This window comes from Eptesicus fuscus, chromosome 5, assembly GCF_027574615.1.
Source record: "Eptesicus fuscus isolate TK198812 chromosome 5, DD_ASM_mEF_20220401, whole genome shotgun sequence".
NCBI lineage: Eukaryota > Metazoa > Chordata > Mammalia > Chiroptera > Vespertilionidae > Eptesicus > Eptesicus fuscus.
This window is the reverse complement of record NC_072477.1, coordinates 64316397-64330077: the sequence shown is the minus strand read 5'-3', so window position 1 is coordinate 64330077 and position 13681 is coordinate 64316397. Positions and strand designations below refer to the sequence as shown.

General features: G+C 39.2%; 1 protein-coding gene and 1 non-coding gene across 2 annotated transcripts in view; one reads left to right on the top strand and one right to left on the bottom strand.

The window, feature by feature from the left end:
* UBR1 (ubiquitin protein ligase E3 component n-recognin 1) overlaps nucleotides 1–13681 on the bottom strand; it is a 141880-nt gene that overhangs the window by 7490 nt on the left and 120709 nt on the right. The window contains exons 42-44 of the mRNA XM_008143048.3: nucleotides 10245–10353; nucleotides 8463–8519; nucleotides 4959–5036 (exon numbers count right to left, since the gene is read on the bottom strand). Of these exons, the coding sequence (XP_008141270.2) occupies nucleotides 4959–5036; nucleotides 8463–8519; nucleotides 10245–10353 (244 nt within the window). The remainder of the gene's footprint in view (nucleotides 1–4958; nucleotides 5037–8462; nucleotides 8520–10244; nucleotides 10354–13681) is intronic.
* Nucleotides 12488–12630, top strand: MIR9232 (microRNA mir-9232). Its single transcript, NR_130534.1, has one exon. It is a non-coding gene; the product is annotated as a microRNA mir-9232 (primary transcript).

Below are 13681 nucleotides of genomic sequence, written 5' to 3'. Positions count from 1 at the left end.
GGATGGGCAATAGGAAACTCATCCTCAAAAATCAGGGTTGTATATTCTGCATGACAATTCATTGCGGGGTTGGACACAGAAACTGGTCATTGTTTCAACCACCATGGGATGAAGTAACTTCTTTGGCAATGATGGTGAAGGTATTTAAAGAGACAGGATATTCTTTTTTTCTTCTTCTCTTTTCTGTTCTTATTGGATACAGAAATTTAAGGAAATCTTTGTCAATTCACTGGCTTACCACAGAAATAATGATACAAAGCCTTCAGTAAACACACAACAAGGGATAAAGTCTTTGCAAATAGTGTAGAAAAGTCACCACTAGTAAACAGACAATGGCAACCTTTATCAAGTGACAATGGCAATTACTGGGGCAGTGGGGTGGGGGAGAGAATCTGATTTCCAGAGTTACTAAATCATAATATTCAAAATGTTCACTTTTCAACAAAACTTAGGAAGAAACAAAAGCCGATGGCCCATTCACAGAAAAAAAAAAAAAAAACTGATAAAAATCATTCCTGAGGAAGCCCAGACATGAGACTTAATAAACAAAGACTTTAAATTAGCTCCCTTAAATGTGTTAAAAGAGCTGAAGGAAACCAATGACAAAGAACTAAAAGAAATTAGGAAAATATATGAAAAAGTAGAAAATATCAGTAAAAAGAAATTATAAAAAGAAAACAAATAGCCGAAATTGGTTTGGCTCAGTGGATAGAGCGTCAGCCTGCGGACTGAAAGGTCCCAGGTTCGATTCCGGTCAAGGGCATGTACCTTGGTTGCGGGCACCTCCCCAGTGGGGGGTGTGCAGGAGGCAGCTGATCTATGTTTCTCTCTCATCGATGTTTCTAACTCTCTATCTCTCTCCCTTCTTCTCTGTAAAATATCAATAAAACATATTTAAAAAAAGAAAAGAAAACAAATAGAAAAGTACAACAGCTGAACCCTGGCCGGGTAGGTCAGGTGGTTACGGCGTCATTTGATACACAAAGGTTGTGGGTTCTATCGCGATCAGGGCACGTACAAGAAGCAACCAACAAATGCATAAGTAAGTGGAACAACAAATCAATGTTTCTCTCTCTCTCAAATAAAAAAAGAAGTACAACAGCTGAAAGAAAGTATTTACTAGAGGGGTTTAACAGCATAGTTGAGCAGGCTGAAGAATCAGTACATTTTTCTTTTTTTTTAAATCCTCACATGAGGATATTTTTCCATTGATTTTTAGAGAAAGGGAAAGACAGAGAAATATTGATTGGTTGCCTCCTGCACAAGTCCCAACCAGGGCCCTGTCGGGGAGAAACTTGCAACCAAGATATGTGCCCTTGTCCGGAATCGAACCCAGGACTCTTCAGTCCGCAGGCTGACGCTCTATCCACTGAGCAAAACTGGCTAGGGCAGAATCAGTAAATTTTAAGGCAGGACAATTAAAATTACTCAGTCAGAGGAGCAGAAAGAAATAAAAATTAAATAAAGAGAGAGAAAAAAAAAAAAAAGGAACAGAGCCCTAAGGAATTTATGAGACACCATCAAGCATACCTACATACATATACATTATGGGAGTCCTAGAGAGACAAAAGAAAAATATATTAAAACTAAGCTGGTATCAATTCAAACTAAATTTAGGACATTAATTGTAATCCCTATGAATACCCAGCAAAGTTGCAGGGTGTAAGATCAAGACATAAAAATTAGTTGTGTTTCAATACACCAGCAATGAATAATACAAACAGGAAATTAAAAAAATAATTTCATTTATAATAGCATCCAAAAGAATAAAATACCTAGAAATAAATTTAACCAAAAAGGGAAAGACTTGCACAGTGAAAACTACAAATGTGGCAAAAAGAAATTAATGGAGACCTAAATACAGGAAGGCATCCATGTGCAGGATATGGAAGTCTACAGAAATGGAAAAGCCAATCTTCAAGTTCATATGTTAGTGCAAGGGATCCCAAATAATTAAAAGGAAAAGGAAAAAGCTGGAAGGCTCAAATATTGTAATTTCAAAACTTACTACAAAGCTACAGCAATTAAAATGTGTGGTACTAGCATATGAATAAGACATATAGACCACTGGAACAGAACTGCGAGTCCAGAAATAAACCCAAACATTTATGATTAATTGGTTTTCAATGTGGCTGCCAAAACTATTCAATGGTGGAAAATAGCATTTTGAAAAACAGTGGTGGCACCAACTGGACCCAGTTGAAAAGAAGAATGAAGCCCTAACCAATTTGGCTCAGTGGATAGAGCATCGGCCTGTAGACTGAAGGGTCCCAGGTTCAATTCCGGTCAAGGGCACATGCCCAGGTTGTGGAATCAATCCCCAGTGGGGGACATGCAGGAGGCAGCCAATCAATGATTCTCTTACCACTGATGTTTCTATCTTTCTCTCCCTCTCCCTTTCCCTCTGAAATCAATAAAAATATATTAAAAAAAAAAAAAGAAGAATGAAGTTGGACCTCCTCCCTTATTTCAAAAATTAACTCAAAATGGATCCACATCCTGCCCTAGCTGGGTTGCTCAGAGGTTAGAACACCAGCCTGCAGCCCAAGAATCTCGGGTTTGATTCACAGTCAAGGGTACAGTACCTTGGTTGTAGGTTCCCCAGCCCTGGTGGGGGATGCAAGCAGGAGGCAACCAATCGATGCATCTCTCTCATGTTGATGTTTCTCTCTCTCTCTCTCCCTTCCACTCTCTTTAGAAATCAATGGAAAAATACCCTTGGATGAGGATTAAATAAAAAAACAAACAAACAAAAAAACACAACCCTAAATCTACCAGCTAAAACAATAAACCTATTAGAAAAAAACATAGGAATAAATCTTTAGGACCTCCGATTTGGTAATATATTCTTTAGCACTGATGCAAAAAAGCCCAAGCAAAAAAGGGAAAAATAAATAGAGAAAATGGACTTTTATGAATCAAAGGACATTTTGAAAACACAAGAATGGGATAAGTTATTTGCAAATTAAAAATATGATTAGGGTTTTTTTTTTAATATATTTTATTGATTTTTTACAGAGAGGAAGAGAGAGGGATAGAGAGTTAGAAACATCGATGAGAGAGAAACATCGATCAGCTGCCTCTTGCACACCCCCTACTGGGGATGTGCCCGCAACCAAGGTACATGCCCTTGACCGGAATCGAACCTGGGACCCTTCAGTCCACAGGCCGACGCTCTATCCACTGAGCCAAACCGGTTTCGGCATGATTAGGGTTTAATGTCCAGAATATATAAAGAACTGTTAACAACTCAACAACAAAACAGTCCAATTATAAAATTGGCAAAGGACTTAAACATATACAAATGTCCAAAAAGCGCATGAAAAGATGTCTGACCTCACTGTCATTAAGGAAATGTATATCAAACCACAATGAGCTACTATTTTACACCCACTAGAATGGCTTTAATTTAACAAAAAAGAAAATAGTGTTGGCGAGGATATGGAGAAACAGGAGCTATCGTACATTGCTAGTGGGAATGTAAAATGGTATAGTTGTGGAAAACAGTTTAGTGGTTCCTCAAAAAGTTAAACATAGGATTGCCATAACAACTCAGCAATTCCACACTTAAAAAAAATTACTGGAAAAAAATGAAAATACATGACCACACAGAAACTTGTAAACGAATGTTTATAGTAGCATAATTCATAGTAATCAAAAGGGGGACACAATTTTAAATTCCCATTAGTGGATTAATGGATAAAACAATCTGATATATACAATGAAATATTATTTCTCTAAGAAACAAAAAAGTACTGATACATGCTACAACTTGGATGGAATGTGAATACACTATGCTAAGTGAAAGAGGTTAAGACACAAAAGGTCATATAGAGTATGATTCCTTTTATAAAATACTAGAGGCCCAGTGCACGAAATTTGTGCACAGGTAGTGGCTGCTGGTTGCCGGCTGCTAGCCGAGGCCTGCCTTCATTCCGTGCTGCCCTCTGGTGGTCAGCGCATGTCATAGCGAGCGATCGAACTCCTGAGGGGACACTTTGCATATTAGGCTTTTACATATAGTGACTAGAGACCCAGTGCATAAAATTCATGCACTGGTAGGGTCCCTAGCAGCTGCCTGCCAGGACCTCCCTCCCTTCCCCCAGCTGGCCTCACCCGGTCAAACTCCCAGAAGAACTCTGGTCGAGGGGACAATTTGCATACTATGCTTTTATTATATAGGATATCCAGAATAGGCAAATCCACAGAGATAGAAAGCAGATTATTGATTACCAGAGGATTAAAAAAGAGGGGAATGGGGAGTAATTATTTAGTGGATACAAGGTGTTTCTCTGGGGTGATGTAAAAGCTTTGAAACTAGAGAGAGGTGGTGGTTACACAAATATTGTAAATATAGTAAATGCCACGGAATTATACACTTTATCATGGTTAATTGCATGTTATGTGGTTTTCACTTAGAGGAACCAGTTAGTGACCCTGAAATGGCAGGAAACAAGAGTATCCCCCCAAAAAAGAGAAAATTTTCTTCAAAGGAGGAACCATTCAGTAGTGGACCTGAAGAAGTACCTGGTAACAAGAGTAGCAACTCTAAGAAAAAGAAAAAGCACCAATAGCTATGCCAGGAAAATTAGAATAGATAGTACCCTGGACACAATGCCCCATCCCAATATCCAATAAAAACAAATTCATAAGAGTTGAAAACAAAAGTTTGCTAGTGGTAGTGTATATGTCAACTGCAAGCTCAAACAAATTTTAAATATATATTTCTCTCTTTCTTTTTTTATTGATTTCAGATGGGAAGGTAAAGGGAGAGAGAGATAGAAACATCAATGATGAGAGAGAATCACTGATTGGCTGCTTCCTGCATGCCCCCCAATGGAGACCGAGCCTGCAACCTGGGCATGTACCCTTGACCGGAATTGAACCTGGGACCCTTTAGTCCGCAGGCCAACACTCTATTCCAAAACGGCTAGGGAAAAACATATATTTCTTCTTACCTGAAATGAGAAGCTTGATTTAGAAGGCAGCTATAATCATCAGGAAGCTCTATCAAATTATTTCTTTTTCTGGGGTACCTAAAAATACAATTTAAAAGGCAATTTTATTAGGAAATAAGCCCAGATCAAAAATTGACCAATAAGAAAGTCTTAAAAATAACAAAAGAACCCATACTTGCAATCCGTAGTAATTCCCACTGCTACTAGATTAAAGCCAAATTTCTCAGCCTAGAATTCCAAATCCTTCGTCAGCTAGCTTCCTTTCCAAACTCAACTTCCTAAGACTAAATTGTTTCAGCTAGATTTCTATACTATCTAGGAAGGAAACATAAAATAGTGGTTAAGAATACAACTTTTGAAATCAGACAAACCTGGTTACAAATCCTAAATTCTCTGACACCTGATAAGTCACCGAACCTAAGCCTATATTTCCTGATCTGAAACTGAGGATGAATATATTATATTTTCTTAATCTTAAGACATACCATCGATTTAATAACACTTTTTTTTTGGGGGGGGGGACATAAAAGACTCATGTTGATTTAAGAAAATGTTATACGGATATCAAGGAATCTCATTGAGCTGTTGAGGACTCAATAAGACACTGAAATGAAATATAATATACTTAGTACTTGAAGCATGTTTGCAAGTTATTATACATTATCACCATACTAGATACAACAAAAGCCTTGCTTGCATGCCTTGGGGAAGGTCATCTAAATAACATGGAATTCTCTTTTCAAACCTCAAGCAATTTAAATTCTCTTAATTCCTACTATGTTCAGCTAAAAATTATTTTCTCTAAGACTAACCTTGTGTCATTAAGAATCTTTTACTCTTTAAATTTCTATAGCATTAACAGTATATTCCATATACAAGGGTGGGCAAAAGTAGGTTAAATTAACAGCCATCATTACATAAAAAATAAATCATAAGTAAGGATACAATATAATAAGACAAATAATATAAATAATAATACAATAATCTATAATAACAAAAGCATAATATGCTAATTAGACCTGACATCCTTCCAGACAAAGCTGGAGCTGCGAGGGCCAAGGTGGCCACCGTGGCAGGTGGGGGCCGAGCCCCTTGCATGAATTTCATGCATTGGGCCTCTAGTCTATAATAATAAAAGTGTAATATGCTAATTAGACCGGATGACCTTCCGGATGAAGCAGGGGCTGCAAGGGAAGCCTAGGTCCCAGGTGCCAGAGGGAAGCAGGTGCCGGCAGCCAGGGGAAGGAAGGCCTACTATTGCACGAATTTCATGCATCAGGCCTCTAGTTAACAAACAAACAATAATACAAGAATAAACTGTTTTACATACTCACAACTATAAACATACTTTTGCCCACCCCTGTATTATACTTTATCTTATTTATATCTTGAATTTATGTATATAATTCGATTATAAACTACACATTACAAAGCTGTATGTGTTATGTCTTTTAACTCTCCTGGAGTATTTAGTACCATGCTGGGGAAATAGCAGATATCTAAAAGGTACACAATGAATTAGAACAAAGGAAAAATGGTATGAGATTAACTAGTCCTAAAATATGTATGTACTCATCTTCTAAACTTTTCTCTACTTTAAGGTCATTCTTTTCTTGGTAATGTGAATACTACTGCATCTGAGCACAGGAGCTGGATATGTAATCTCTAAATCACTAAAGCTGGGTTAAAGTAGGTTAAATTACCAGCCATCATTACATAAAAAATAAATGGATAGCATGTGCACATTTACAAGGAAGGTGAAAGAGTTCAAAGGGTGAGAAAAGATGAAAAAAGAAGGTGGCAAATGTACATTGTTTCAGAGTGTTTGCTTTAGTCATAGAAAAATGGTACTGGTGTTAGTACTTAAGGCTGGGGGGCGAGGGGTTCAACTCCTCTGCTTGCTTATTGATGCAATTCAATTTAAATAAACATTAGACAATTACATAATACACAGAAGATAAGCATGCAGTTCTGGCCCTTGTTGAGTTTACTGCTAGTGATGTAGTGTACTGGCAGGTACACATGCACACACACGTCCACACACATGAGACGATATATTAGGATGGGCTTTTTGGAAGAGGGTATATTTGAATTAGTCCTTGAGGAAGATGTGAATTTTGATTGAGCCATAACTTGAGGGAGATAGGAGAGCTAAAGAAGTTTTGTTGGGCCCTGGCCGGTTTGGCTCAGTGGATAGAGTGTCGGCCTTCGGACTGAAGGGTCCCAGGTTCGATTCCGGTCAAGGGCATGTACCTTGGTTGCGGGCACATCCCCAGTGGGGGTGTGCAGGAGGCAGCTGATCGATGTTTCTAACTCTCTATCCCTCTCCCTTCCTCTCTGTAAAAAAATCAATAAAATACATATATATAAAAAAAAAAAGAAGTTTTGTTGGGCTGAAGCATTGTCCAGTTCTCCATCAGGAAGGACACTGGTGTTGAGGAGAATATAACTCCACATCTTCCAGTGCTTTGACAAAACCTCAGATGCATGGCCAGAAGGACCCATACTTGCAATCCATAACAGAAGGCCACACATCTGAGATTTCATATTGTTGGAATCAGCTTTCTATAAGTTTGGTGTGGCTAAACCAAGAAAGAAGGCATATGCAGATTTCTACAGAAATTATGATTCCATAATTTCCATAGAAATTATGATCCCTGTAGGAGATGAGGAAGGCTGGTATCTTTCAGAATACAAAGTGATCTTGGAATGTAAAAAATTTCTCCCAAGTTTGTCACTAATCTGCGTTCCTGAACTAAGAAACATGAATATCTGAGCTAAGGAATAATTTCTCTTGATAACTAAACAATTAAGAACTACTAAAAAAAAAAGTTTTGTTGGGTAATCTAAAACCATATCGGTAAGAAGGGAAAGGAAACAGTTCTATTTATATCTTTATATACTACTGTATTCTCAAAGGAAAAAAAGTAGTTTATAGGAATACTGTCACTACCATCTGATGGCTCCAAGATGCCATCCCTTCCTTTCTCTTTTTTTGTTGTTAATCCTCACTCAGGATATTTTTCCCATTGATTTTTTGAGAGTGAAAGGGAAGGGGGGTTGGGGGGGGTTCAGGCAGACATTCACACAAATGAAAGAGACACATTGATTGGTTGCCTCCCAAGTGCGCCAGACCTGGGAGTAATCGAACCTGCAATCCAGGTGTGTGCCCTTGACTGGGAATCAAACACAAGACCCTTTGATGTGCGGGCCGATGTGATAATCTATTGACTGAGCAACACCAGCCAGGGCACCTCTACCTTTTAATGGACTTGCACTAGCTTAAGAAGAGGAGCTGGTGGGCATCAAACTATTTGGGAAAAGGCCAGTCAGTCCAAGAAAAAACAAATGTAGGAAGAATTTGATTTCTGGTAAAGACCTACAGAACTGTAGGAAACAAGGTAATAAGTGAGAATGAAGACAGACTAGAAAGCTCAACAAATCAACTAGTTTTGGAAACATAACTTGTAGATGGGGAGAAAAGGACTAAAAAACAAAACCAACCTGACTATGGTGCTTTTTTGCTTCAAGCAGTCCAGTAAGGCAGGATCTGCACACCATCTATATGAGGAGCACAAAGGTCATCACAACTTCAGTACAATAGTCACCATTGAGCCATTCTCTCTAAATCTTTCTGTTCCTTCTTTCCAAATTCCTTCTTCTAGACTTCTTTTATTTTATATCTTGTCCCCTTCCTCCCCTACTTTTTTTTTTTATATCTCCCTATTTATTTTTCCCATCTTTTGATTAACTTCTTTTTTAAAGGGTTTATCAATCCAAGTCCTACTAAGAAAACAAAAACCATTCTGAGTACTTCAATAAGAGGCACTTTAATCCCAGGAATTGGTAATAAAGATAATAGAAGGGCCAACCAGGAGACAAAAAAAAAAAAAAAAAAAAGCAAGGCAACCCAAAGATTAGCCAATAACAGGAAGCTTCCACCCCTCCTAGGCTGGAAGAAGAAAAGGAAATAATGGTATTACTGAAGCAGCGGTGCCAGGATCATCAGTGGATAATGGAACCACAGCAGCCTTGTCTGGTGGGAACTGGAGCAAGAGAAGAGCTACAGCCACTGCCAGAGATGCCCCATGAGGCAGAGAGAGGCAGTCTAAGTACTTAGGCTTTTCTCCTACTCCTGGCTTCCAATATCCTGTCAGCGTCTCCCACTGGCTAAACATAGGCAGAAGCCAACTGACAAGGAAGGGAGACTGGAAAAACCTGCAGGGGTCAGTCTCCTGCAGTACAGAGCACAGGATGAGAAAGGGCTTTGAGGCAAGCAGGCCAGGAATGGTACGAAGGGCAGGACTTTCGGTTTCAGAGTTTAAGTTTTTATCATTTGACTATCCTAGAATTAGCAAATGCAAAATGCATCAATTCCAAGAATATAAAAGTAAAATTAGTATAACCTACTTGTGATTATTATACTCAACACAAAGCATGATATTGATTTTTTTTTTACCCATTTTGATTCATTTTTAACACACTGAATACCTCGTGAAAAATGAGGAAACACAAAAAAGAACCTAACAAGAGATGAAAGCACATAAAAAGACAGGCAGACATTCACACAAATGCTGACAGGGGCATGGAAGGGTAAAAAACATTGGTTAAAGAAAAAGGCAGACAATTAAAGGTAATAAAGGAAGTCATGGAGGTAAGAGTAACACAGTGAAAAATGACTGAATATGGTGGCAGCAAAGATAAAAGTAGGAGATTGAAGGTTAGAAGGGTAAAGAGTGATCAGGAAGACCAATAATTAATGAGGTAGAAAAAAGCTTTTCTGAAAGCAAGACACACTTCTCCCAGGGAAATGTAACTGATACATTTTTTTATCTACCAAACGACTTTCTTTCCCCCTACTAGTAAGTCACCCTCCTCAGTTGTGTGCTACCATGTGAGATGTGCTACTGTTTTGGATATAGCCCCCAAATGGGGTTCTTTTGATACTTAATTATGACTTTATGCCTGCTGGCAACATGGCTTTTACTAACACTACCCCCCCCCCCCCCCCACCCGCCGCCCCAGTTTAAAAATGGGATGATGAGACAGTAGCTCTGGGGAAAATAAGTACAATGAATGGTAATCTGGTAATCATGGTGGAACAAGTAGAAATTCCAGCTGCCTATGGCTCTTAGTCTTATCCCCAATTCCTTTAGTGGGTGAATTAGGAATCACCTATATTTTTGCCATCTTCAATCAATGCTAATCAATTTAAAAGCTAGCAAGTAATTTTAACTTTCCTAAACTGTATAATAACTCAACAATGATATTTTGTCCCCATAGTACCTCTGGAGGAAGGGTTTTACAGTATGCCAATATTCCTGGAAAAGTAGGAACAAATTTGTGGGTAAAGACAGATAGCTACAGAGTGCACTGTACTCTCCTTCTGTAGAATCTGCAAGAGAATAAAAATACATTTAATAAGCACATTATTCTTTCCTGGTCAACCTGTTAATAGAGGTTTTTCATTGTTTATGTTCATTTCTATACTCTCTCTATAGAGTGTATTTTGTATTTTATAAAACTCTATAAAAGTGATCCTTTTAAAACACAAATCTCATGAAGTCATTCTCCTGACCAGATGTCTCTCATGTTAAACCACTATATGATATGAAATACAAAGTCCTTATTGTGGCATAAAGACCCTACATGACCTCCCCTGGATGCCTCTTAGACCTCATGTCTATCACCCTCCCCTTGCTCATTATGCTTCAGCCACACTCTTCTTTTTATTATTCTTTCACTGCCAAGAAAAGCATTTGCATTTATTGCTCCTTCTGCTTAGGAAAACTCTTTCTTCAACTCTCTGCCAGCTCAACCCAATTCTATTTTTTTAAATAAATCTTTATTATTCAGATTATTACAATTGTTCCTCTTCCCCCCCCCCCCCATTGCTCCCCTCCACCCAGTTCCCACCCCACCCTCTGCCCTTACCTCCCCACCACTGTCCTCATCCATAGGTGTACAATTTTTGTCCAGTCTCTTCCCACACCCCCCACACCCCTTCCCCCCCGAGAACTGTCAGTCCACTCCCTTTCTATGCCCCTGATTCTATTATATTCACCAGTTTATTCTGTTCATCAGATTTTTTATTCACTTGATTTTTAGATTTACTTGTTGATAGATATGTATTTGTTGTTTATAATTTTTATCCTTACCTTTTTCTTCTTCTTCCTCTTCTTAAAGAATGAATACCTTTCAGCATTTCATATAATACTGGTTTGGTGGTGATGAACTCCTTTAGCTTTTTCTTATCTGTGAAGCTCTTTATCTGACCTTCAATTCTGAATGATAGCTTTGCTGGATAGAGTAATCTTGGTTGTAGGTTCTTGCTATTCATCACTTTGAATATTTATTGCCACTCCCTTCTGGCCTGCATAGTTTCTGTTGAGAAATCACCTGACAATAGTATGGGTGCTCCCTTGTAGGTAATTAACTGTTTTTCTCTTGCTGCTTTTAAGATTCTCTCTTTGTCTTTTGCTCTTGGCATTTTAATTATGATGTGTCTTGGTGTGGTCCTCTTTGGATTCCTTTTGTTTGGGGTTCTGTGCGCTTCCTGGACTTGTAAGTCTATTTCTTTCACTAGGTGGGGGAAGTTTTCAGTCATTATTTCTTCAAATAGGTTTTCAGTATCTTGCTCTCTCTCTTTTCTTCTGGCACCACCATAATTTGGATGTTGGTATGCTTGAAGTTGTCCCAGAGGCTCCTTACACTATCTTCATATTTTTGGAATATTTTTTCTTTTTGCTTTTCCATTGGGTGTTTTTTGCTTCTTTGTATTTCAAATCTTTGACTTGATTCTTACAATCCTCTAGTCTGCTGTTGGATCTCTGGATATTATTTTTTATTTCAGTCAGTGTATGCTTCATTTCTAGTTGGTCCTTTTTCATATCCTCAAGGGTCTCGCTAAATTTATTGGCCTTTTCTGGAAAACACTTGAAAAACCTTATAACCGTGGTTTTGAACTCTATATCCAGTTGTTTGCTTTCCTCCATTTCTTTCATTTGTGACCTATTTCTTTGTCTCTGCATTTTGGCTGCTTCCCTGAGTTGATAGAGTGGCTTTGTGTGGTAGGTATCCTATAGGGCCCAGTGGCTTAGCCTCCCCAGTTACCTGAGGCGGACATTCTTGGTGCACCCCTTTGTGGGCTGTGTGCACAGTCTTGTTGTAGTTAAGCCTTGATTGTTGTTGGTATCACTGGGAGGAATTGACCTCCAGGCCAATTGGCTGTGAGGATCAGCTGTGTCTACGCTGGGAGAAGTTCTGTGCTGGAGACACCCTTATGAGGCAAGACTTGCTTCAGTGGGGCTTTGGTGCTCACTGAGTCTGCCCCCTGAGTGTGTCCCTTATGGATCTGAGGAGTTGTAATCTGGATGGTCCCACTCTGACCCCTGGGTACACTGGCTCTTGGATCTCCAAGGAGGTGCAAATTTAGCCTCTGCCTGAGGCCACCCAGCAGGAGCTACAGAGAGATCTGCAGATTCCTCTTCTTTGTTTGGGGTTTTTAGGTGCCCAGATGAGGCCCAACTGTGAAGCAATGTAAGCTGCTGTGGGGCCTTGGGCCTTCTTTTGGATGTTCTGGGTCTCACTGACTCAGCTGCAGTTTGTTAGGTAAGTTTAGAATTCAAAAGACCAGGCCATTCATATGCAAAAGCCTCTGCACTCAGCTTGGATGGGGTGGAATCTCAGGGCAGAGCAAACAGCAATGGCTTCCAGTCAGCCCTGCCCTAAGAGGCCCCTGGGTCTCAGTGTCCCGCGGTAATCGCTGCAAGCACCTCGAAGAGAAAGCCCTCGAGTTTCACCCTCTGTCAGACATCCAGTTTCTCCACGTATGAGTCTGGGTCCCCAGAGTCTTGCCCGGAACTGGAGTTCAGAGCAGTCGGGAGCTTTTGTCTCCCTCCCGATTGAGAAAGTCAGCTGCATACTCAGTTGCCAGCCCTCTCCGTGCGTGCGCCTCCATACCTCTGCCTTCCGCAGCTCCGAGTCTCAGTGTGCTTTTCTCTTTCCTTCTAGTTGTAGAATTTCCACTCAGCCAGCCTTCCTGTGGTTCTAGATGATGTCCGTTTTGTCTTTTAGTTGTAGTTTTGAAATTGTTGTGTGAGGCAGCAGTTGAGGTGTTTACTTATGCCTTCATCTTGGTTTCTCCCCAGTTCTATTTTTTCAATGTCTCTTTGCTCAATGTCTCCTCACAGAAAACCCTTCCATTATTATTTTTCTTTGCAGTACTTATCACCATTTGACAAGTTTGTCTGTCTATTTATATTTAGTCTCCTCCCGATAAAAGAAAGAACTTTAACTACAATATTACAACACTGACTAGATAAATTAATACATGATTTTTTAAAACTGCCAACAACAGATCTGTAATGGTAACTACTTGAAAAGTAGCATCCTATTTTACATAGAATCAGGACAAACCTAGACTCAATAAACCCTACTAAACTGAGTTCAAAACAAAGAAACTGATAGCCAGAAAAGCGGACCTGGTCAGTTTAATCTCAAAGGATAAAAAGAAGAATCTACAAGAAATTTTGGTGACTCTTCCAAAACCATACAAGTGCTCTGATTTTTACCTATACAAAGCCACAAGGAAGCCTTCTTGACTTTGATCTAGATTTAAGGCAAGTAAAGGAGAAAATGCCTTTGTTAAATATACATGTCCTTGGTTTAATACTGGAGACCTTTCCCAGGAGCATTTTAATTCTTTTATAAAATAGACTTAT